Raw genomic sequence first — 25,681 nt, 5'->3', positions numbered from 1 at the left:
GGCTTGTACAGTGAGATACCTTTTGGATATTCGGTGCTAAGGGAGCTTTGTAAAGTGTTCTCAAGCAGGGCAGAGGTCAAAGGTCCATGTGGCTAAGAAGGCAAGAACCAGAGAAGCTTGCCCGTGGCCATGGCTGAGAAGAGGTGCTGCAGACAAAAGAACTGTATCCTTACCATTTCTCAACCTGATATGTAACCTGTCAACTACCCTAATAAATCCATAATTATGAGCACTCTCTGTGAGTCCTATGTGGCCATTACAATGGACTATGAAATCCAAGGAAGGACAACAGTGGCCTGGAATGGAGCTTTAGTGTCAGTACAGGATAAGGAAGATAAGGAGCAGATCTGATGTTTGCCTCAGAGGAATCATTCTGTTCCTCCTTTTATAGCCATAAGTCAAATGAGGTCCAATATTTCTTCAGGTCCTAAATATGGTTTACTCTCTATGAATTTTATGAGTCATTTGAGAAAACTATCAAACCCAACAGTGCAGTGGATACCAGTAGGTCTGAAAGTAAGGGTGTACTGTGGACTCTTGAGCTTGTGAAAGGCAGAAAGAAACCAGCATCAAATGTTTGGCCAGTAGTTTAAAAAGATGGAGTCTTGTGTACACTCCCCATAATTGTGTCTGGCTTCTGCCTATTTGACAATCTAAATGGCAGCATCATTTTAACTTGTGATGTCTGACCTACCTACCTACCTACAGGTACTATGGCTAATGGGACAGTGTGCATGCCATTGGATACTCCTTTCCACACTTTGAAGATTTGTTTCATGTTGCTCTTTATAGCACCCTCATTGAGCCAACATACAGCAAAGATGGGTCAAGCAACTATCACTAACCCATTGAAACAATGAAATGTTGAAGAGAAGCAGAGAGAAAACAACTGTGAGTAAGCTACAGAGGAAAATCAAAGATGGACTGTAGAATAACCGATGAGGTTTCTGGCTATATAGTTTCAAGATTTTCTGATCTTTATGAACGCTGACAGAAAAATCTTTCTCCCATGAACCATTTTGGGACTTTGAACTTCAAACTCTGTTTAGTAGTCAAACAATTAACCATTGCAACGAAGATCCTTAGTGTAGATTTAATTGCGACTATAGCTTTCTGATAAATAATTAAAATAACATTCCTTAAGGTAAAAAAATAAGAAAAACAACGCCTTACTGAATTCCATAGTTGTCTGGATAAATGAGGCCATTATCTGTTAAAAATTTGCATTTTACCCTCATTAGTAACCAAGGATTCTACAGTATTGATATATAATTTTGTTTCAAACACTTACAATTTGCATATGAGATTACATTTTGCAAATTAGCCACAAAGCAAGTGGTAAAAGTTACAAATAATTCAAATAACTTCATTTCTTCATATAATTATCCAAAGGATAATTACATTTGTGCTTACAAAAATAGGACAAGAAGTATTATATATAATATAAATAATAAAAATCTGATTTCAAAGAGCTAGAGGGATCAGTACCTTAGTTCTATTCACCCAGCTACTTCACATATAAGCTAATTTACTATATGAGAATTCTAGCTATATAAAAATTATTTCATTCTGTCTGTTTTATTTTTAATCCTAAATTAATGAAGGGTTAAGACAAACTTTCACATATCTACATATGCCTGAAAGCTCATGGCAAGATTTCTGGAGAAAATAGATTTCCCAGAAATGTTAGGACCCTTAAATGCTACAAACGAATGAACTTGTTTACCCTCTAAGGAAAAAACCGAACCAGGGTCCAACCATTCCGCTGCTGGTGCTGTTGGTTGCTTTTCAACAATCATAGAACCCAACGGGAAAGGGAAAGCCAGCAAGTCAGAAATGAAAAGTGTTCTGAGCTGTTGGACAGAATCCTGACAGGTAAGTGGAAACAAACCCTTACTTTGTGCAAAAGGCAACCACATGGACACTAATTAGAAGTGCTTTATGGGGTTTTCATGAGAGTGACCTTTCAAAAGTCGAATGCCAGGCCTTTCTTCTGAGGTATCTCAGAGTGGGTTAGAATCGACAACCTCTTTATTGGCTGTTTGTGCTACCTAACTAAATGGCAAATCTTCTATCACCAATGAAAAATTCTCACTTTCTCAGACCCATGATTACTCTTGGTTAAAGGTACATTTCATCATATTATTATGATTTCAATTAAATACATTAAACCCAAAGAATAAAGTTGCTGCCTTCAAGTTGAAAAGATTCAAAAATGGAAACCACAATGAGCATACTTGAATGATAATGTAAAATAACAGAAAACATTTAGTTCTGGTGAGGTTGTGGAGAACAATGAACTCCCATTCATTGATAGGTGGGAATGTAAAAGGTTTCAGTTTTAAAATTGTACCGTTTTGGCAGTTTCTCAGAAATTTCAACAAAGAACTCTTATGTTGTTTGTGCTAACTACAATAAAGTTACTTCCTATGTATAACAGAGGGAATCACCACCTGGTCTTGTGCCATCCTCACCCTTGTGCTAATGTTCGAGCCCTTTGTTACAATGACTGTGTCAATCAACCTTGTCAAGGGCTTTCTTCTTTTGTGCTGCCCTCTGCTCTATCTCTCAAGTATGATAGCCTTCTCCAAGGATTCACCTCTCCTGAAAACATGTCCAAATTATGTGAGATGACGTCTCAATATGCCCAAATTATGTGAGATGCATCTCACTGTCCTTACCCATAAGGCACATTCTGTCTGTACTTCTTAGAAATCTCATATGACCCATAAATTATATATATAATTATATATATATAAAGATCTGAAAGTAGCAACATGGATAGACACATGTAAACCAATGATTATTGCAGCACTATTTCTAATATTCAAAAGGATGAAACAATGGGAATGCCCATCAACTAATTAATGCATAGATAAAATGTAGTATTTCAAAATATGGAATTTACTCAAGCACAAAGGAGAATAATATTCTGCTGCATATCAGGACACAAGTGAGCCTAGAAAATGATATGCTGAATAAAATAACTGTCATACAAGGACAAACATTGTACAATCTAGCTTATATAATAAGAAATTATGTAAAAAGCTAAAAATGATTACCAGTAGGGAGGATTATGGTAACATTATGAAGACTGAAAATTACAGAACACTTAAATGTGCACATGTGAAACCATGCATTAATCATGAGACTGTCTTTCAAACAAAGGGGATATTGTGTGGTTTAAAACAAAGAAAGGTAGAGTAGATTTATCCTGTCACAATAGTCAATCTGGATGCTAAGCTATATATATATTTATATTTATATATATATAAAAGAAACTGAACAATAAGAACTAGGCATGAGCATTAGTGGAAATTTGTGATATTAGTTGACAAGATCTTGCTGTCCAAAAGTGAAGATAATTTGAAATACATTTTGATAATTGTAAAAGTCTAATGTACACAGGATATCACAACATTAAAATGAAAAAACACACATACACACACAAATGGAGCAATAAGCAACATTATGATAAACAAAGAATACCGGATTAGCCAAAGATTTAATTTTGTTTGAATTAACAATCAATGCTGATGGAAGTAATACTCAAAAAAGCAAATGTCATATTGTATTGGACAAGTCTGGAAAATATCAGTTAAAGTAGCTAGAAAGCAAATGTGTCATATTGAAAACTAAGGGACACTTTACTCATGCTACGCTATTTTCAAGTTTGACAAGAAAATATGAAGAACTAAGAAAATTGTACTAATTTTGATTATGTGATTGATAAAAAATATTGAATATACTATGGACTGTCAGAAGACGAATATATCTGTCTTGAGAGAATTATAATCAGCATGCTTCTTAGCCTACAAGATGGATACATTTGATGTCATATTCTTCGGACATATTTTCAAGAGGGACTTATTCCTGAAAGATACCATGCGTGGTAACATACGAGAGTAAGAAAAAAAACAATTGCTACAACAAAGAAAAGCTACTATTAAACAGAAAACATACACAAACGAGAAACTATTATTTCTCAACATATTCTCCGCTGAAGCCTGGACTCTTCTGAAGGCAGGATTTGCATAACTCTAACCCTGCATTCAAGTACTGTGGACATGTTTTCAGAGGTGGCCATGCTTGGTAAAGTAGAGGACCATTCAAAAGAGGAAGAAACATGAAAAGATGGATTGACACTGTGGCTGCAACAACAGGTTCAAATACAGCAATTGTGAGGATGGCGCAGAACCAGGCAGTATTTCTTCTTTTCTTTTTTAATCATTTTATTGGGGGCTTGTACAACTCTTATCACAAACTATACATAAAACCATTGTGTCAAGAACCTTTGCGCATTTGTTGCCATCATTTTGAAAACATTTCTACTTGAGCTCTTAGTATCAGCTTCTCCTTATTTCCCCCTCTCTCCCTCACAAACCCTTGATAATTTATAAATCATTATTATTCTTTCATGTCTTACACTGACCGATGTCTCCCTTCACCAATTTTTCTGTTGTTTGTCCCCCAGGGAGGGGGTTATAGGTACAGAGAGTCACTCTGAGTTGGAACCAACAAAATGGCACGTAACCGCGAGCACTGAAGAACTCTAGGTTGTTTGACTTATACTGTGTTAAAATGGCAGTTTGGGCATTCTTGAGGGACTCAAATCGTGTTTCTTTTCAGTGTTCTGAGTTTGGGAAACAAAAAGAAGTCTAAACGGGCAAGATCATGGCTGTATGGTGAATTGGTTAAGGCTTCCTATCAAATTTCTTAAAATCTCTTCCAAATCAGGCCCCATGATCATCAATATGTTTCAAGAAAATCTAGCAAGAATGCACATTTGAAAGACAAAAAAAGAACAGTTATTGTAAACGTCTGAGTTACTCTCTGTGTTTTGAATGTAATTGGTAATGTTGGATTAGATGGCACCCTAAAGAGACTAAGACAGGTATATCAGCACTCTAATAAGATTAAAACAAGTGTATTACTGAGGAAAAATGTTCTACAGCCATCCCTGATCACAGAGACATGTTCAAACACGTATGAAGTTGAACTCTGGTAGTAAAACTTTATAACATATCTTGAGATGGAGTCAGTTAAAAATAAAAGAGGAAGTCCTTCAACAAAATGGATTGCATTTGCATCAATTGGCTCAAACATAGCAATGATTGCAAGACTAGCTCAGGACAGAGCAACGTTTCATTCCGTTTTGCTTAGCATCTCTAGGTTGAAAACAAGTCAATTGCACATAGCAACCAAGGGTGCAAGAAAGGAGAAAAGGGGACTTTTTATTCATTGTGCTGTAAGTGTATATTACTGGTGGTGGAATAATTGAAAAAATGATATTGAGAACGGTTGTATAACTTGAAGAAGAATATCATCAATGCCACTAAATTACATATGTAGCAATTGTTGAACTGATGTGTTTTGTCGTGTATATTTTCACTACCATAATATAAAAAAATAGATGGTCTTTGCCACTTCTTCAAATTCAAATTGAAGAGTTAGAGACAGGATTTAGAATGTAAGGTAATAATGTATTTGATTGGGCAAGATCTGCTGACAAAGATAATATGACTGTCTGCATCTGATCCCTTAGGTATGACTTTCACTGCATTGAAATGGCAAGATTTAAATATGTTTTAAATATGCCAAATCTTTTCAAGATTGTAATTCCCTGGTTTTGAATGTCTGACTTAAGGACAAATCCTATTTACACTTTAATGTTATATTAAATTTCCCTCACTTTGAAAGTATTGAACCACCCCTTAACTTTCAACAATTTATTCATCAAAATCATCTTCATTTGCGGCAGACACAAATTTTGAATGACCGAAATCTCTTGACGACTTCATTGTCCTAAGATAACACTAAATAAGAACTGGATATGCCTATCTGCCTATCCCTCTTAAATATTTTTGCAGTGTTGGAAAGGATCTCTTTATACCCCGTGGAATTGCCTATATTTAAGTTCTCAGAGAAAAGGCAGTGTGAGATCACTCACTGAAGGAGAGAATGAAACAATAAATGTAAAACTCGAAAGGCATACTGTGTACTCAATCGAGGTAAGCAGCTTTCATTTAATATTTATGTATCTATCGTAAGTAGTTAAGCAGTTAATTGAATATTCCTCACTTTGTCACTTACTATGGAGATTATTTTCAGTTTTTTAATAGCAATTTACACTATCCATTCGTTTGACCATTCAGAGACTGAAATTAATATATGGTAGCTAAAAGAAATCTATAAAGATAGACACTTTATCTAAAATCTTTTAAATTGCTTTTCCTAGCTTTTTTGCACGACTTTGTTCTTCTGAAGAACCCAGGCAGTGCGGTGATTAGTTTGACTATTAACCAAAAGGTCAGTGTTTCCAACCCAACAGCTAATCCACAGGGAAAAGATGCAGCCATCATCTGCTGGAAAGATTTATAGCCATTTTTAACGATGTTGCTTTGGGTTCCACATTTTTCTTATCCTCTATCTAGGATCACTACCTTTCAGATCAGTAGTGTGCCTTTCAGGTAGGTAGTGTTATCTGAGCACCATCTAAATTCTTTTGGACACAAGACCACGGATGCTGTGGTTCATGTAGTCCATTAGTGTATGGGACCAATTGTTTACTCGCATCCTTGATTTTCTTCATTTTTCTTTGCTCAAGATGGGGAGAGACCAATAGGTGCACCTTTAGTCCCTAATCATGTGTTAATTGGCATTGGTGTTATGGTTCAAAGCCTCTAGGCCAAACATCACTTAAGCTTTTCATAAATTTGTCTTCTGCATGTCCTAATATTCATAACTATATTTGCAGCATAGGTAAGTCTATAAGGAGATATATAATCTGTCGATGTATATTGTATATATTTTGGGGCATACACAAAGTCATATTAAAGGAAGACAAAGGCTTAGTGCTTGCCTGAAGATTGATAGAAATCCCAAGAGCCCTATTCACCATTCAGGTCTGGAGCTTAACTCATCCCTGTGGCTCAGTTTTTTTTCAAATAGACATATCTATAAGGTAAATAACACTAGGCAGGTATGCATAAATTAGAATAATCAACAGACGGAGATTAGAAGGCTGGAAAGGAGGAATGGTAACAGTAAACATGGGGAAGGAGTCTGCTAATGATGTCATGCTGTGGGAGGTATAATCTGTGGCATAAAACAAAATGTTAATCGTTAAATGGAAAACTGATTTGCTCTATAACCCTTCATCCAAGTGACATTAAAATAATTTTTCTTTTCTTTTTTTAATGTACACCCTTTGAAACCCTATAGGATCACCATGAGTTGGAATAAATAGATTTGAATTTCAGGTTTTATTCAGCTGGAAATCACTTGTTCAATTATTTTCATTATCGACAGCAAAACTCTCTGTATTCAAGTATTTATAGGGTTCAGGTTATTTATTCAGTTATATGCCCCTGGACCTATTTTAAATGGACACTTCTAAGCTAAAAGTTGTCCTCAACCCCACATAAATTATCTAGACCCTGCATAAACCAATAAAACATATTACTAGCCATGAAAATTTGTTCTAGCAAATCCCTGCTTGTACTTTAATACATTATTTTTAAATTCTATTTATTACTTATTTAACTAAGCATGGTAAGCATTAAAAATTAAATGTATTATTACATATCTCACAACAAAATCTACTACACAGACATTCTGGACTGTTGCAAGGAAAGAAATGGGAAAAATACAGTTCACAGTGTGAAAAAATGGGAGGAGAAATTTTAATGGCATATGAATGAGAAACAAATAATGCAACTCCACAGTAGATGCTGTGTCTTAGCAGTACCATAGTCACATGCAAGACCAGGAGAATGCAAAGATAAATGAAGCAATGGTGATCATTGATTCAGGAGATAATCTAAATAGGATAGAGGGTTCTTTTCTTTGTTCTCAAGTTGAACTAGGTTCAAAAAGAAATGTGGAGCCAGTGGCATTGATTGGAAAAGAGAATAATGCTGTCATATTTCTGCTCCATATACACATATAAAATATGTATGAAAAACTACGTTTATGTAGTTAAACAAGCTTTTTAAGGGGCATAAAACATCAGATCTTGAAAATCCGGAGGTTAAGATTGATCTTAAACTATAGAGTAATACCATAACTGTAGTGTGTAGAACACTTCCTTTCAAGGAAATTGGCAAAAGTTTATAGATGTTTCTTATTTCACTAATTCTCATAGTGCCCCAGCCTGTTCAACAAGACCATTTTTAATATTCTCCATCACATAGCAGAGGAATTGGAAGCATACAAAAAGAGTTTTTAGAATAAAAATAATAGAAAGTGTCACATAATTACTACTTCTACCACTGGAATTTTCAATTATATCAAAGTTTTATTTTCAATAAAAGTGGAAATCACAAATTATTCTTATGTTATGAATATTTTTCTCTTTACTATTATTAATGTGCAAAATCATACTCCCTAATAATGGTTGTTTTTAGATTCCTTAGGGATAGTGAGTATTTCCAAAGATATTTTTCCTCAAGCGTTCTTACATTGGGTACTCATTATTTTTGGTGCTGAATGTAAATCATCGGGATTAGACTAAGAGGTTGCTTCGTGTCCATTACTGTTACTATTAAGATAACATTTACTAGAACACCTCTTAATCCACTCGAATTTTGCTTTCTTATATCAAAGCTTAAATAACTGAATTCCAATGTGCAAAATAACCAGGAAGAGAAGACATGTTCATGATAATGCCTTACATAAAATAAATGCATAAATGAGGTCTCAATAACAAAGTCGTTAGGTTTAAAGAACTTCATTTTACAATATTCTTTGCTTTGAGTTACATTTTTTGGTTAGAAGAACAAAATTTGCGATTAAAATTTAAACAAATATTTTCTCTAGAATATTTGTACATAATTTTTTATTTTTATTGTAACTAAGGTGAAGGTTTAGAAAGTAATTCATCAGTTTTACATTCAGCAATTAATTCACATCCATTGCAGTTTCTTCAATGCCTCACTACCTACCCATTTCCTCCATGGTTTCCTGTTTCCATTTCTTCATTTTTCCAACCCTTCTGAACTTTGTCCTTAGGTAAATGCTTCCCTTTTGATTTTCATGGTTAATTATTCAAAGATTGAACACCTCACTAGTATTATTTCCCTTAGAGACCTGTCTAATCTTGGGCTGCTAATTGAGCTACAGCGTCAGACCTGAAGAATGACTAGAGGCTAAAATCTTGGGATTCCACAAGTTTCTATCCAAAGAGAAAGCCTGGTCTTTTCATGAATATGAGGAACACTGCATCACCCCCAGTTCCCCACCACCAGTTTACCCGCAAGTATAGAAATGTGTACATTCAACTGTCAGTGAATAATAATACCCTTTGAATATCTGCATGGAAATAAGTTATCTATATATCTATGTATCAAAGTTCCAGTCTTCCATCTAAAATGGGAGGGAGAAAAATGGAATTTTTTAAAAGGCCTATAGTAATAAAAGATAATTAGAAAAAGCAACAGAAACCTTGAATCTCAAATTGTTATAGCAATTAGGAACAAAAACATATTTACATAAAGCTTTACCTATATTGCAATAGTTTAATTTGTTTGATTCGGTAGGGTTACATATGATCACAGCCCACAAGCCTTCAAAATATAATTACATTTCGTGGAATAGTTACACTGCATCTTGCATTAAACATCCCGAGATACCTTATTTTTTTGTATTGCATTATCATTTGATGTGGGATGAGACTGGGAGATAATCATTTATAATTAATTTCAGATTTTGAAAGTTAAGGCCATTAATGAAAATAATCTTGTTTGGTGACTATTTGTCAGGCAAAATCTGGTGGGCATATTTATAAAGAATATGTATTGCAGAAGAAATGAAAAGAAAGCAAATTCTTTAAAAAATGTGTACATGCAGCAATTGAAATATAGTCTTAAAGGTTGTATCAAAAAAAGAACAGAAAAAAAGATTGATTTAAACAAATTTGTAAGTTAATTATTTAAAATATGCACTAGGTTATGATTGCCACCTAGAATTACCTCTTACTTGGTGCAGAAAATGGAGAACAGATAGTTTCATTTGCTTCAATACATATATGTGCACACGTGTGCAGCCAGGGAAATGCACATGAAATTTGTTTAACTTAACAGGGCTGTCCATAGTGGGGAGGGAGGGGAAAAATGAAGACCTGATGCAAGGGGCTTAAATGGAGAGCAAATGTTTTGAGAATGATGAGGGCAATGAATGTATAGATGTGCTTTACACAACTGATGTATGTATGGATTGTGATAAGAGTTGTATGAGCCCCTAATAAAATGATTAAAAAATAAAGATTCACTGCCTCTGCAGCAGTAGTGGTTGGAAGAAGAAACAACTTATTTATCAATTAAAACTATAACTCTTACAAATCGGATATTTTACTAACTGCACTATACTGTTCATAGCTACAGAATAAAATTACCAAAGATAATTAGCAGCAAATATTGAGTGAACTCAAGAACACTTTGTTCTAACAATCCGGCATTCTGTGATACTCACCTTCCCGACATGATTGCTGAAGACAAAATGGGTGCACAAGCAAAAGTGGTGAAGAAAGCTGATGGTGCCAGACTATCTAAAGATATAGTGTCCGGGGCCTTAAAAGCTTGAAGACAAACAAGCAGCCATCTAGCTGAGAAGCAACAAAGCCCATATGGAAGAAGTACACCAACCAGCCTGTGTGATCATGAGGTGTCAATGGGATCAGGTATCAGGCATCTAAATCCCAGAAAAAAAATTATACCCAATGTGAATGGGGGAAAAGGGGCTTGGAGTGGAGACCCAATGTCCATCTGTAGACAACTTGACATCCCCTCACAGAGGGGTCACAGGGAATAAATGAGGCAGTCAGGGTGTAGTATAGCACCAATGAAACACACAACATTCCTCTAGTTCATTGGTGTTTCCTTCACTCTACTATCATGACCTCAATTCTGCCTTGCAAATGAAATTAGACCAGAGCATGCACACTGCTACAGACAGAGCCCACAGCACAGGGAATTCAGGATAGGTAAACTCCTCAGGACCAACAAGGAATGTAGAGATACCAGAAGGATTAAGGGAAGGTTGGGGGACAAAGGAGAAATTGATCACAAGGATCAACCTAGAACCCCCTCCCAGGAGGACAAAGGAAAAGTGGGTGAGGGGTGATGGAGGATGATGTAAGATATGGAAATAATAATCTATAACTTATCAAGGGTTAGTGAGGGAGAGTGGGCAAGGGAGGGGGGAAGAAATGAGGAGCTGATATCAGGGGCTCAAGTGGGAAGAAAATACTTTGAAAATGATGATGGCAGCATATGTGCTTGACACACTAGATGAATGTCTGGATTGTGATTAGAGATGTAAGAGCCCCGAATAAAAGTATTTAAGAAAAAATAAATTAAAAGAAAAATCCTACATAAGGTCGTTGTGTGTTGGATGGTCATGAACGCAAAAGTTTTGCCCTCATAGTGTCAGCCAGATATGCAAAAGATTGCCAGTTTCAGGAAAGCTGTACACAAAAGACCAATACATCAAGGATCTTTCAAAATTTTAAGGAAATTTAATCTCTATAATTTTATTTGAATTGAATCCAATACATCCCCTTCTTCAGTAATTCTATCAGAATTTTTAAATGAAGGCTACGTCAACAAAAATATAATGCAATTTAAATTTTGACCAAAACTATTTATTTAATATAATATGCTATTATATTTTTATTTAATCAGTTATATTTACTAGATTGATATTATGATGATTTATGTAAACTTATATATCTATGAATTTCAAATTTGATTTCAAATGAGAACTCATTTTTAAGTTCATTGCTTTTTCTTTTTTGTGTGTGCTACAGAAAAATTCTTGAAAAAAAGTCTAAATTCATGTACCTTGATGAAAGACAAGAGTTATATAAATTATTTTATAAGTTCAAAGTCAAACTAGATGAGAAACTTTCAACCAGAAAGACCTCATTACTTTTATTATCACTTCTGATACTCAAAAACTTTGCCAATCTTTTAAAATATTTCATCTAAAATGAATGAAAGTTCATGCTTCAGTTCACTATGAGTTTGCCATCTCAGCAGTCTTGTTATGTAGTTAACGTAAAGCAGTGTAGACAGAAAAAAAAATCTTCCAAATGACTTACACTAGGGCATTAACTTTGCTGTTAACATTGATCAGCATTATGGAAGTGACATCAGTCCATGTAACTAAATGCCATGTTTCCATTAAAGCATTCTAAACCAAATAATTCTAAGCTTTATGCAAAACATATTTCTTTTTGGTTTAAGTTATTCACTTTGGTAGATATCTTTTAAGAAACAAAACATCTTTTATCTACTGAACAATGGAATCACTGATTAATAAATCTTAGTGTCAAAAATGTAGAGATTTAGCAGTACTTCTTATATTATCAGGCTAAGAGACAACATGTAAGTAAATTAATAAAAACACATTAGTTCCTCAGAATCTCACCTTATACCTTTTACAATCAAGCTATCCCTGTTGTCCAACATATATGAGTATGTGTTCCATGAGACTGTTAATAACTAGAACATTTAACTAAAGGCATTACTGAGATATGAATACTAACCAGGACTATCATAATAGTAATAAAGTCAAAAGTCACTTAATCTTATTAGCGTCAACCTCTAATTTTAATAAGTTTGACAGTATTAATAAATGTCCATTTATAAAGAGAATGAGTTTTGTTGTTTCATCTATTCCCACAGGAAGTGCACTTTAATAATAACTCCAAGCTTTCCAAGACATAATAGTCATTAGCATGTGATTGTCTTCTTTTTTGCTTTTTAGCACAGATAAAACATTAATATGCGCATCATGAAATTCATAGACCATAAAATCAAGTAATCTTAGTGCTGAAAGGGTGAGCATTGATTTCCAAAGTCTTCATTGTATAGATGAAAAATGAAGACATTACTATATCCAAACGCTTTTGTGTCTTCAGGAGGCAAATAAGTTTTCTAAAATACTTACATACATTTTAGTTTGTATGTTAATAGTATATTCTGTCTGCAATGACAATAGTCATTACCCTTGATATTGCACATCACTCTGAGCTACGGTTTAAAGATAAAGACACACAACTTACTTCAGAATAATAAATTCACGTCACTCTTGGCAATGTGAATCAAGATTACAAAATGTAGTTGTAGATATTTTCATAATTCGATTGGCTAAGCCCAGATTTAAGGCAAACCGAATTCTACCTCTAGCTTTGTAAATCCAAGTCTTGTTTTGATCAATAGGGGAAAATATTAGTTCTCATTTAGTTTTTAATAAAGGCCAATCATGTCTTGTTTAAATTAAAATAGTATCTAAATGAATAGCACCTATGTGAAATAAATTCTTTTTCCAAGTTCAATTCTTCAGTCTTTGAAATATTGTCATGCATGCCTCAAGGGAACCAATAAATGTACTATCACTCCATAAGTAATGGAATTTTATAGCTGATATATGCGAAGATAGGAGGAAACATGAATTTTGAAATGAAGATATATGTAACATGCTAGTTTTTCTATAGTTCCAACGATAGGGACAAGTAGGACTCTGTGGTTCATATACATAGATTAAATCAAATTTCTGGTTTGAAGGATATTTCTATTTGTAAAAATATTAACTTCCCTGCCAGCAAGACATGGAGCCTGAAAAAGAGTTTCAAAAATAACAGGTCACTTAAATAATAGAGGGAAAGTTAAAGAAATAATGTAATTTCCAACTCTTGGTCAACAGCTCTATCAAATATTTCAACAGTTCAATAGTCCTTGAATGTTAGTATATCTTTAGGACAAAGAGCCAACATTAAAAGAAAATCATAGTCAACTATAGAAATTATATAGGAGTTCTTATAACAATATGACTACATGAAATACAGGGGAAAGATAAATCTTACTTGAATGTATGTGTCTGTGTATTATCCGTCAAGCAACATCAAAAATTCAGGTAGACTTCTCTTTTCACTTATAAAATAGCCTGATTTCTTAAAATGTTGAAACATAATCTTATAAATATCACATAGATAAGTTTTATTTTTAACTGGCTTTCTGGTTAACAGGTAGAATCACTTGATACTCAATTCATTTTTTCATCCCTCATTTTCTCTTACGTTTCCTTATTTCATGGCCTTCCCCTTCTATCGTCAATTTCTGTAATCTCAGATTTCAAGGTTATTTATTGATTTGTGAGTTCATCAGTTGTGAGTCAGATGACGCTATACTGGATCTGAAATTATTTACTCACCACAGCATCATAATAAAATCTAGCGTCTCTCTTGAAATTTGTTTCCAAATATTGAAATATGGGATGAAAATATTTTCCTGCCATATGACAAAACATACTAAAAGTTATATATACAATTAAACCAGTGATAATAGTCCAAGTTGTAGAAGTAAATTGTGGAAGTTTTACATCTCGTGCTACTTTACACTTTGGAAACTTTTAGTAAATTTTTCAAACACTCCCTTTATTTTCAGGTAACTCTGGTAGAATTCTTGTTAGTAAGACACCTTATTTGTCTATAAATTAACCTACTTTCCCTGAAACACTTCTTTATATTTCCTCCTTATCTTCATTTGCTATCTGAACTTTTCACATACATGTATATTATCTCAATTAGAATAAAATTACTGTGCAACTTTGCTATGCTTGTTTATTCAAAAAAAGGAGAGCAGATAAATATTAATTAAATGCTCATCCTATAGTTCAGGACAAAGTATCTTTAAAAGAAAGTATTGTGGATGGCCTACTTACATGTAAATTTTTAATTACTTAAGATTATGGATAAATCATGACATGTTTCATTTCTTTCTTTATTTTCACACCCCACTGCCCTAGAATACAGATCACTTTCATGGCAGAATATTTTTTTTTAAGAAATCATTCTGTTGGGGACTCTTACGGCTCTTATTACAATCCATACATCAATTGTACCAAGAACTTTTGTTCATATGTTGCCATCATCATTTTTAAAACATGTTCGCTCTACTTGAACCCATGATATCATCTCCTCTTTTATTCCTCCCTCCCCCACTTCTAACCTGCATGAACCCTGGATAAATGATAAATTATCATTTTTTTTCATATCTTACACCATCAGCTGTCTCCTTTCATGCACATTTCTGTCATTCATCCCCCTTGGGGGGACCTATACATCAATCATTGTGATCACTTCCCCCTTGCTCCTCTCACCTGGTTCCCCCCACTTTCCCTCTATCCTGATGGTATCAATACTCCCACCATTGCTGTTCCCGGGGTTGTTGTTTTTTCCCCTGAATTCTGTGTGTCGAGATTTCTTAGGAGGAATGTAAAAGGAAACAAAAGAAAGGATAAGGAGGCAAAAGACATGTATTTATAGAGGTATAAATAGAGGTGTGAACATATGTAAATATATTAATGTGTATAACGATCATGATATAGGCCTATGCGCATATATTTATATGTTAAGTGTTAAGGAAGCAGACAGGCACTGGGCCTCTCTCTACTCAAGTTCTCCCTCAACACAACACTTTGTTCCAACAACCTGACATTCTGTAATGCTCACCCTCCAGACAAGTTCACTGAAGACAATATGGGTGCATTAGTAAATGTGGTGCAGAATATTCATAGTGCCCAGCTACTAGAAGATATAGCACCTGGGATCTTAAAAGCTTGAAGTTAAATAAACAGCCATCTAGCAGGTAAGCAACAAAGCCCACATGGAAGAATCATACTAGCCTGTGTGATCACGAGATGTCAACAGGATCAAGAATCAGGCACCAGAAACCCAAAACAAACGATTATATTGATGTGAACGATGGGGATCAGAATGGAGACCCAAAGCCAATCTGTAGACAATTGGACATCCCCTCACACAAGGGTCACAAGAAAGGGATGAGTCAGCCAGAGTTCAGTATAACACCAATGAAACACACAACATTCTCTAGTTCTTTAATGTTCCCCCCTCCCACCCACCTACTATCATGACCCCAGTTCTACCATACAAATCCAGCTAGACAGGACCATGTGCACTGGAAGAGCCTTTTTATTATAAGTCTAAAGTGCATGCAGTTAATATGATTTGTGTCATAGTGCTTTGCATTTCTAGGGCAACACTTTGTGTTCCATTTTCATTATTTTTACAAGCAATGAGGAGAGTATTTTTCCATGAGCCTATAAATGTCCCTTTACTTTTAGGTACATCACACTTTTCACTACAGATTTAGTACACATTCTAAACCACAAAAGCATTTTAAAGCATTTTTATCCCTAAAACTAATCTAAAGACTTCTATTTACTCGATCCTTTTGTCATTTGCTGACAATCTTTCAGAGAAAATTAAATGAAAGCATACATGTTTAAAATAATGCTGAAATTGTGTCTGCACGTTTAATTGTTGTACCATAATTGTAAGACTTGAAACCATTAGAATTTTAAAGCATTTATTCTCCTTGAGGGAAAATCAACCAAATAATTGATTAACCCACCACATTTAAAAAGATGTAAGATCCCCCAATAAAAGTATTTAAAAAATACAAGGAAAAAAAACACATGTGTCAAGGTAGTTGGGAGATCCTCTTACCTGATTTAAATTTAGTAGATTCCATTTGTATTTTACCTTTTAATTTTCGCAAGAAACTACCTTTCTTTCTTTTGGTTATGCTATCTTAGAAGTGGCAAGAGTAACATATGGAGAAACTCTAGTGGTGAAATGGTTACACACTCAGCTGCTAACTGAAAGATTGTGGGTTGGAACCAACCAGCAGAAGAGATCCACTATAGATCTGCTCCCATAAAGATCAGTGCCTAGTAAAGCTGTAAGTACAGTTCTATTCTGTCATATCTGACTATCACTATGTGAAGGCACATAGCAAGGCATGTATAGTTATTAAAAATAAATTCAAATTTCAAGGGTTCTAAAGCTACACGTGAAGCATAACTACTGAATTTCATACCACATATAATAGAACTTTGAATACTACAGAACATTCTAATGGATAGCATTTTTGTATCACACTCTCTCCTATATAATTTATTATTAAAAGCAATAAGCTTTTATTTCCATGTATATTTCTACTGTCAAATGGTTTAAATCATCTCTGAAATGTTCAATGTCAGTATATTTACATTGTTATTAGCTAAACCTAGTTGGCTCCGATTTCATAGTAACCCCATGCACAATGAAACAAAATACTGTTCAATCCTGCACCATACCCAGGCTGGGCTGTGGATCTGATTGTTATAATTAAAAGAGGTTCACTGGATGATTTTCAAAATATATGTCTCATCACACTCACTGCCATCGAGTTGATTCCAACTCAAACCGATCCTGTAAAGCAGAACAGAACTACCCCTGTGGACTTCCAATACTGTAGCCCATTGTAAGAGTGGAAGTCTATTATTTCCCCTGTGGAGTGGCTGTGGTTTCAAACTGCTGACCTTGTGGTTAGCAGCCAAATGTGTAACCAGGCCACTAGGGCTCCTTTAAAAAAATGAATTCCACTGTAATCTGGAAACTCCACTGAAATCTGTCAAGTGCCATAGCAACACACAAGCCTCCACTGACAAGAAGTATGCCAAATGCATGAAGTGCCCTGACTGGGAATCCAAACTGGTTCTGCCACATGGCAAGTGAGAATTCTACCAAGCAACCAGCAATGCTACTCACTTCCTCATCGTGCCTACTCTTTCCAATTCAACTCCTCTTGAATCTATATAATCATCCTCACTTTATGACAGAAGACACTAGAGGTCCATATGATTAAATTGGTGCCTGTATGTGTATTCAGTACTAAGCATAAACCTGAGCACCTTATCAGATCCCTGCATATTTTCCCATTTCATCAAATAAGGTTGTATCAATACACAGACCAAATACGTTGCTCATTTTAGAGCCAACTATTAATTATCTTTCTGTTTCACACCCAAAAAGCTACACTTCATTTAAATTCATTTTTAGAGATGATTTTCTGACTCTGAAAGTATTCATAAACAAATGTATCTTCATAACATATGCAACAGTAGAGAACTCTACAATATTGCACCCTCCATGTCAAAACATTTAGATGACATATTCCAGACTAATTAATTTATATGTTATTCAAATATGCTTTTAACCTTGGCCATTATGGCAATCTACTCTGGTAGTATATCAGTATGAAAAGCTACATGATTATATGTATATTTAATCTGTATATTTGTTTTTATTATGTATTTTCCAAGATCATTTAAGTGCATTGTAAACATAGCTTGTGTCCAAATCTGAATTCCTTATTACTCTACATGGCAAGTTGGTAATTAAGAAGACCCACATGTTCATGTGGAAAAAAAAGACCACTCTGCCCATATGTTAAAGACTAGCACATATTCCATCTATCTGCTCCTCTGCCTTCCCCACCCAAAGATCCAAATCAAATTCACTATTTTTTAGCTAATGAGATTATTGCGATTTATAGTTGATTATATTTTTCAATGAATTTGACCAAAGTGTCCTTATTTAACATTAATTGCAAATTGGCTAAGACATGATTTCATTCTGATGTTTTAGAAAGCAAAGATCTTACCTTGACTTCTGGTGATCAAGATAAATATCATGATATCATATATGTGTAAAAATACCATGTACTGGTATATAATATAAATACCATATGAGTAGAAACACCACTAAAAAAGGGTAGTTCCATCTATTCCTTCAAAGAAATAACCACGTAGAAAAAGTCATACACAGGTTTGAGAGCGCAGCCTAAACATTTAGATTCGCTTCAATGAGGTCAAATTAGTGGCAGAATCAGGACCAGGCACATTAAGACTGCGATAGGAAACCAGACGTGGATTTTTATGTAGTGGAGCAGAACTATTTATTTGACTATAATAACTGAACATTAAGAGAAAGGCAAACAATGGTTGGAAAATTACTGCTAGGTAAAATAAATATTTATAAAGCTTACTCAATTGCAAACATTGGATTGATCAAATCTCTCCATTGAGGTTTTATGAAACGTAGAAAAATTGAGGTGGTTTACTCACAGTATTTCAAGTACATTTAGCGAGGCTCCCCTTTTCTATTTTCTTTTCTCCTTAAAAAAAATTAGATGGCTTCAATAAAGAGAGTTTTTAAAAGATCTCACCTTAATTAGTTGGTAGTTTTGAACTGCGTTTTGTCCTACGTCAGGATCAATGGCTGCTGGAAGAGCATATCGAGAGTTTATAGCAGAGTTCTCCGGAATTGATATATTGATAACGGTTGCTGGGAATAATGGTGCATTATCATTGATGTCTTCTATCAAAAAACGTATCTTAATCAGTCTAAATATTTCATCCGGCAAAACGGCAACCTCCACTTCATAAAAACAACGGGCTTCCACTGAGATACCTGCACATAGCTTCTCACGATCCATACGCGCACCGGTAGTGAAGATCTCACCAGTACTCTCTTCAATGCGAATCAGTGGCACCTCCCCAGTCTTGTACACTAACTTGAAATGCATGGGCGTTGTCAAGGACTTATATGGAATCAGGGACAAGTTAAGGTCTTTCCGTAAGTCGCCTATCAAGACGTTTTCTGGCATTTCTTCCCGGACAGTGTAGTTCTTCTCCTGGGCGCCAGACTGGAACACGACGCATGCTAACAGGACCGCAAAAATATACGTCCCGGACAACAAGTCCATACCAGGTACAATTGGTGCAGTTTGCTGTATCAATCCACAGAACACTAATGAAGAGAAAGGGGGGGAAAGAAAGAAAGAAGAGAAGCAAAATAAAAATTAAGAAACCAACTATAAAAATGCGTGTCAACAAAATGCTCAGCTTTAAATTAAAATTCATTATATGAAATAAGAATACTACCACAACAAAAGACTCATGATAAATGTGTGTTGAACCTAATAGTAGGCATATTTACAGATTATAGCTCTGGTTTAAATGTTAAACATGTGCACTATTAAAGACATACATCTCGCTGCTATTGAGGTGATGCCAACTCATAGTGATCCTACAGGACAGCGTAGAACTGCCCCTGTGAGTGTCCAAGGCTGTAGCTCTCCACCGGAGTAGAAAGCCCCTTCCTTGTCTGGTTTTAGTAGGGTCGCTAGGAGTTGACACCATCTTGACATCTCCTAACAACTTTATGTCAACATAAAGAATTGCCTAAAAGAATTTTTTAAAATATTTTTTTAAAAAGACTGCCTATTAGATCAATCTGGAAAGAAGCAAACAAACAAAAATTTAAGTGTTAAGAAGGTGGTGAAGTATATGGGTATTGCAGTAGAAGCTTGGCCACCAGTTTGCATCCATATATTTCAAATTAGGTAAAGGGCATCCACATATTCAGTGAAAGAGTTGGACAAGAAGACATCCCAAATCTGAAAAGCTATCCTTAGAGTGTTGCAAAGAGTAGACCACATAAACATGAATTTCACATATTTGAACTGGCATAGAAATTAACCACAAGGGACAGCTTAGAATGTTTAAAAACATAAAGCACATTTTAAAACACTATGAAATTGTGAGTCAAGAAACAATCTTTATAGACTTTTTCCTACCATTTATTATTTTTCACTAACTGAAAATCGCCCAAATTATTTCAGTTTTTAATTATTGTGTTAAAAGAATGAAATCTGAAAACCTTATAATTTTCAAAACATTTCTCAATTTCATATGTTAAATATGTTTAACTCCAGTATCATGAAACATTTTAATCTGCTTTTGGATTAATTGTAGGTAATACACTACATAGACACAAAAAAGGACATCTGCATCATGCTGTACTAAACCCTACCAGATGTTTTATTTTTATAATTAAATAGTGGTTAATATGGGCTCTCAGCAATTTTAGAAGATCAGTTACCATATGGTCATTTAAAATCTATTGTAGAAAAGTATTAATGCATCTAGTTATCTAATTAAGGAATTCTCAGTATTTATTCATAATCAATAATGTTATCAGAGTTTTAGCAATGGTTTTAGAATCAGGGAGACATATCATGATGGAAATAACTTGATATGGGTATCATGCTCTTATTTTAATAATGCATCCATGAATTGTCTGGCTGCTTAAATGTACATCTGAATTTTTTAAAAAGAATTTATGCACACTGGTGTCGACAGCTGATGTCCAGGTGACTTTGACTCATGGCAAACCCACCTGTGCATATTAGCACTGCTCCACAGGGTTTGAAAGTATTTAACCTTTTGGGAAACCGATCACCAAACCTATTCCAGGATGAGTGTTAGAACTGCCACCACGTAAGCATTTGTTTGTACCACCTACATGCATGTGTGGGAAGAAACACAATATTTTTTAACTGAAGCTTTCTATGTTCAATCAGCATAAGATAAATGCATTTGTTGCAAAAACTTAGGTTGATTAGATGTTGAGTAGACACAAGAATGATCAAGGTAAAAATTTCAAATCCCATTTTTATAAATTATTTATCACAGAATCTTAGAAATAGATATTACAAACCCAAATTGACCAGTTGGTGACAGTTGATTGACCAGTTGGTGACATTTCTGAAACATTTTAGGTATACTATTAATCAGTGCTAATTTTGAAAACATTATCTAGTAAACAACACAAAGAGCTATTGTCTGTGGTGTTATATTTTTAGCATCACCTGCTAAATGATGAGCACTGAGATTGTGTGTAATAAAGAAAGCTTCTCAAGCCTCAGTCTCTTGTGAATTACTGTCCAGATACTCCTTAATGAATATGAGAATAAAAATACTTTATTCATGCTGACTATAAATACATATATGTGTCTCTTACACAGTGTGCATCTAGAACATACAGAAAAAATGGAATGTTTATTGTGTGATTTTTTTAAAACCATGTAAACATAAGCAAAAATAAAAACAAAGTAACTACCATTCTATTCCTATCTTACCCTTTTCTATCACACATTATTACAACTAGAATACTATACATTGTCCTTGAAAATATTGCATGCATATTGCAAACTCTTTACATAAGGTAAACAATTAAAGATTATTTTTAAATTCAAATTAAATTTGAAGAATTAAAAAGTGAGCTCATTCTCAACAGTCCCCCTTTTCCAATTCCATTCTAAATCTTCTTTAGTCTATCTTTAATAATTTCAAATAAGTCATTTTAATAAGTGTTTTATTGCTTTAAAATTATTTAAGTTATAAAAAGAACAATTCAGGAAAAGATAATACAATTTCTAGATCTTAAGCAAATATAAATTATTTCAAACCTGCAAGTAAGATTTTCAGTAGTTAGTACATGGCTTCAGAGGAACTTAGTTCAAGATTTAGTAACTTATTAAACAAATAACTTATTCAGCATGTAGATGTCAGGCACTGTTTTTGGCATTGAGAATGCATCAGGGAACAAAACTTTGTGAACCCATAGAGTTTGCATGTGGTACCATAAATATCCCATAACACATTTAATCCCGTGTTTTCACCTATGTCCAGCAAATCCAACTATCTCTATCAAAGCATAAAGTTGCATATTAAAATAACCACATTTCCATGAGTTACACAAGAATTAACTTTTGCCTCTGAAATTAAAAGGGTTTTCCCTAGAAATAGTGTAATTCCTTAGATGACCGGTACAGAAATTTAGCTGCTGCATATACATATGTGAGGATGTCAGAGAGTATTGCTACAAATTATAGAAACTTTCCTTAAACAAAAATATCAATCTGCGATGGTGTTTTTTTCTCTACATATTGTCCATCTAGGTCTATATACTATTGAAGGCATTTCCATTGAACGCTCCCATGAAGAATTGTGCACGCTTTGATTCACACCACTTAAACTGGTAGTTTTGACATGCCCCAAGGACCCCAAATCATGTTCTTTTTCAAAGACCTTTGAGTTTGGGAAATAAAACCAACTCTGGAGAAGTAGGATCAGGAATATAGCGCAAATGGGCTAAGGTTTCTCAGTGAAACTGGTAGGAGAGCCCGTGCCAACCTCAAACAATGAGTAGGTTCATTATCTCGATGGGAAAAAAAGAATCCTCGGCATAACTTGCCTGGCCTTTTTCCCGTCAAAGCGGTTTTAGCTTTTCTTTGAAAACGTCTTCCTAAAGAGACCCCCATTGTCATCCCTGTCCTTCAAGAACATCTATCAAGATTACACTTTGGGGATACTAAAATAAAAGTTGTCATAGTCTTCAGAGTTGACCTCTCTACCTTTAATTTAATTGGTCCAGCAAATTACTGAAACGCCTCCTTTTAGTTTTTGTTGGATCTTTTTGAAAGCCATCCTAGTGAGCCTGAAACAAGGATAATTGTGAGAAAAAGTTCAAAGACAGGCACTCATTGCACAGACATGTTAAAACATGTTTGGAATGAATTCTGCCATGTCTGAACTTGAATCCTAGTACATTTTCCCTTACTCTGTGATTTCCCAACACCAAACTCGTTGTCATGGAGTCGATGACAACTCATAGCGACCCTTTAGGAGAGGGTAGAAAAGCTCCTGTGAGATCATAAGACTATAACTCTTTATAGGAGTAGATAGCCTCATCTCTCTCCCACTGAGTGGCCAGTGCTTTTGCTAACCTTGCTGTTAGCAGCCCAACACAAACTTCTCTCTCTTATTCAAGAAAAAAAAGGCTTACATACATATATTTATGTGCTTTTGCTTTTCAATATAGAGAACAAATGACAAGGTAATAATATATGCTTATCCCATGTCTGAAAACTGTTATAATCTAAGGTTACTTGGAAATTGATAGGGGTAAAATGTGGACATATACACAAAGAATTAAATTTTCTACAGATTTCAGTAGCATTTTTGTTATTTAATTGATGGTTTTTTTAGATGTACTACATAGATATTGGACAGAGGGATAGAAACAGTAACAATCAGAGACAGTAGAAGCAAAAACTAAATAAGCAACTACAAAAGTCTAAAAATACACAGAAAAAAATAAAAAGCTAAAAAAATTAACAAAGTTCATTTTATATTTTTAGAGAAATTCTAAAATAAAATGTAAATACATAGTGAAACTAAGTCTTTCAAATATGAAATTCTAGATGATCAAACCAAAAAAAGATTGAACAATTTCAATGCATAATATCTGTGGTGTTTCTTTGATGTTTGCCACAACGGAAGCTATGGCTTATTTGAATGAACTTGATATAATTCAGAGCAAAAGATTTGGATACATACTATAAACCAAATAACTTAAATGGTGCAAATTTAGTTATTTTCTATCTGCTATCATCCACATTATCCTAATTCTACTTGTCCCCCATCACATGATTACTGCATATACTAGTGTATAAGGTGAGTTTTTCAGCACATTTTTTATGCAGTTTTGTGGCAAAAGTAGGTGCCTCAGCTGATATGCAAGTCAACTTATACTCGACTATATAGGGCATTTAAATAGTTAATGTAAACATACGTCATTGAGTTAGTTAAGTTTATTGTGCCAACCTGGCCAATAAACACATGTGGGGTTAATTGAAGGGCAGAGAGATAAATGGCTCAGTGAACCTTGCCTTTCTAGTTCTTGGGTCTCTTGCTTTCTGATGGTTGGATCAGGGTGCAGCTGCCTTAGCCAGTTCCATGATTCAACTGGCAAGACTCACTTCCTGCAAGCCATCCCTAAGGAGAAGCAACATGGACCTACCCTGATGCAGCCCTGGGTACTGGGGCAGCCATGTGGAAACCCTGCCTGTGCTGAGAGGCTTACACATTCACGGACTTGGCTTTCCTCCTGCAGTCGGCTTCCTTGTGTGTGTTTTGTAAGATGGAGGAGGACTTTATGTCGGACATATGGGTTAATGTTGGACTTGTGGGCTTGGCCCGCACCAGGTTAAGATGTTTTCTTGATGCACTTACCCTTTCTACAAAACTCTCTTATACATATGAATTTCTGTGGATTTATTATTGTAATGTACCCAGACTAACACAACCATTAACACCCATGTCCCACTTATTTACATAATTGATTTCCAAAGACAAGTCGCTATGCAAAAGTTGTTATTATGTGATAATGGGTGATGACAAAAGGTCACAAAAAGGAGAGTGATGTCAGCATTACATATCTGCAAAATTACATCATTACATAACTACCAAGCCACTATGAATCATGATCCAACCCAAATGACACCTAACCTTAACCATCAAAGGCAGTGTTTCACTCAAGCACGTTGGCATTTGCTACTATCAAACTAACAGTGTTCTTGCATAAAGTAGTCAAATAGTAGATGTACTATTCTCATAAATGTGAAATGTAGGATAATGAAAAGTAAACAAGTGAGACATAGATCTAGTCAGTCATGCATTCTTATTCTAATGCATAGTTGATACTTCTGCAGATTTGCAAAAGCATAAATTGGCCATAGAAGGTGATAAGAAAGAATCATGGAATGTGAAAAAAACATTGCAAGGAAACAATCATCACTGAAGTAAAGGAAACAGAGAGCAACTGCTGGCTCAGATACTTGTAAAGGTATTGACCCTAGCAAAGAGAAATGAGGAAGTGGAATGCATTCTATGGTTGACTGACTAAGTATTGTAATTCTGGAACTTGGTATGCACAAATGGAGGACTAAATAAGTTATTTCAATGCTGTTAAACTGGTAGTTTATTTAATTTTATTCCCAAAATTGGCTCATTTATTTGATTTCTTTTGTGCATATCTAATGCTTAACATTTGGCTCTAAGCTTTTCTGAAGGATTCCTTTTTACAATAATTTTGGTTTGTTAATTGATAAACACTTTATTTTACATTATTTGATCATGTAAA

General features: G+C 34.7%; 1 protein-coding gene across 2 annotated transcripts in view; it reads right to left on the bottom strand.

Moving 5' to 3' along the window:
- PCDH11X (protocadherin 11 X-linked) overlaps window positions 1–25,681 on the bottom strand; it is a 955,366-nt gene that overhangs the window by 872,775 nt on the left and 56,910 nt on the right. For both annotated transcript variants that reach the window (XM_075538649.1, XM_075538648.1), the window contains exon 2: window positions 19,077–19,660. In XM_075538649.1, coding sequence (XP_075394764.1) covers window positions 19,077–19,616 — 540 coding nt within the window. In that variant the 5' untranslated portion in view covers window positions 19,617–19,660. The remainder of the gene's footprint in view (window positions 1–19,076; window positions 19,661–25,681) is intronic.

Source organism: Tenrec ecaudatus, chromosome X, assembly GCF_050624435.1.
Source record: "Tenrec ecaudatus isolate mTenEca1 chromosome X, mTenEca1.hap1, whole genome shotgun sequence".
Taxonomy (NCBI): domain Eukaryota; kingdom Metazoa; phylum Chordata; class Mammalia; order Afrosoricida; family Tenrecidae; genus Tenrec; species Tenrec ecaudatus.
Note: the sequence above shows the minus strand (reverse complement) of the source record. Positions and strands in the feature narration are given on the sequence as shown.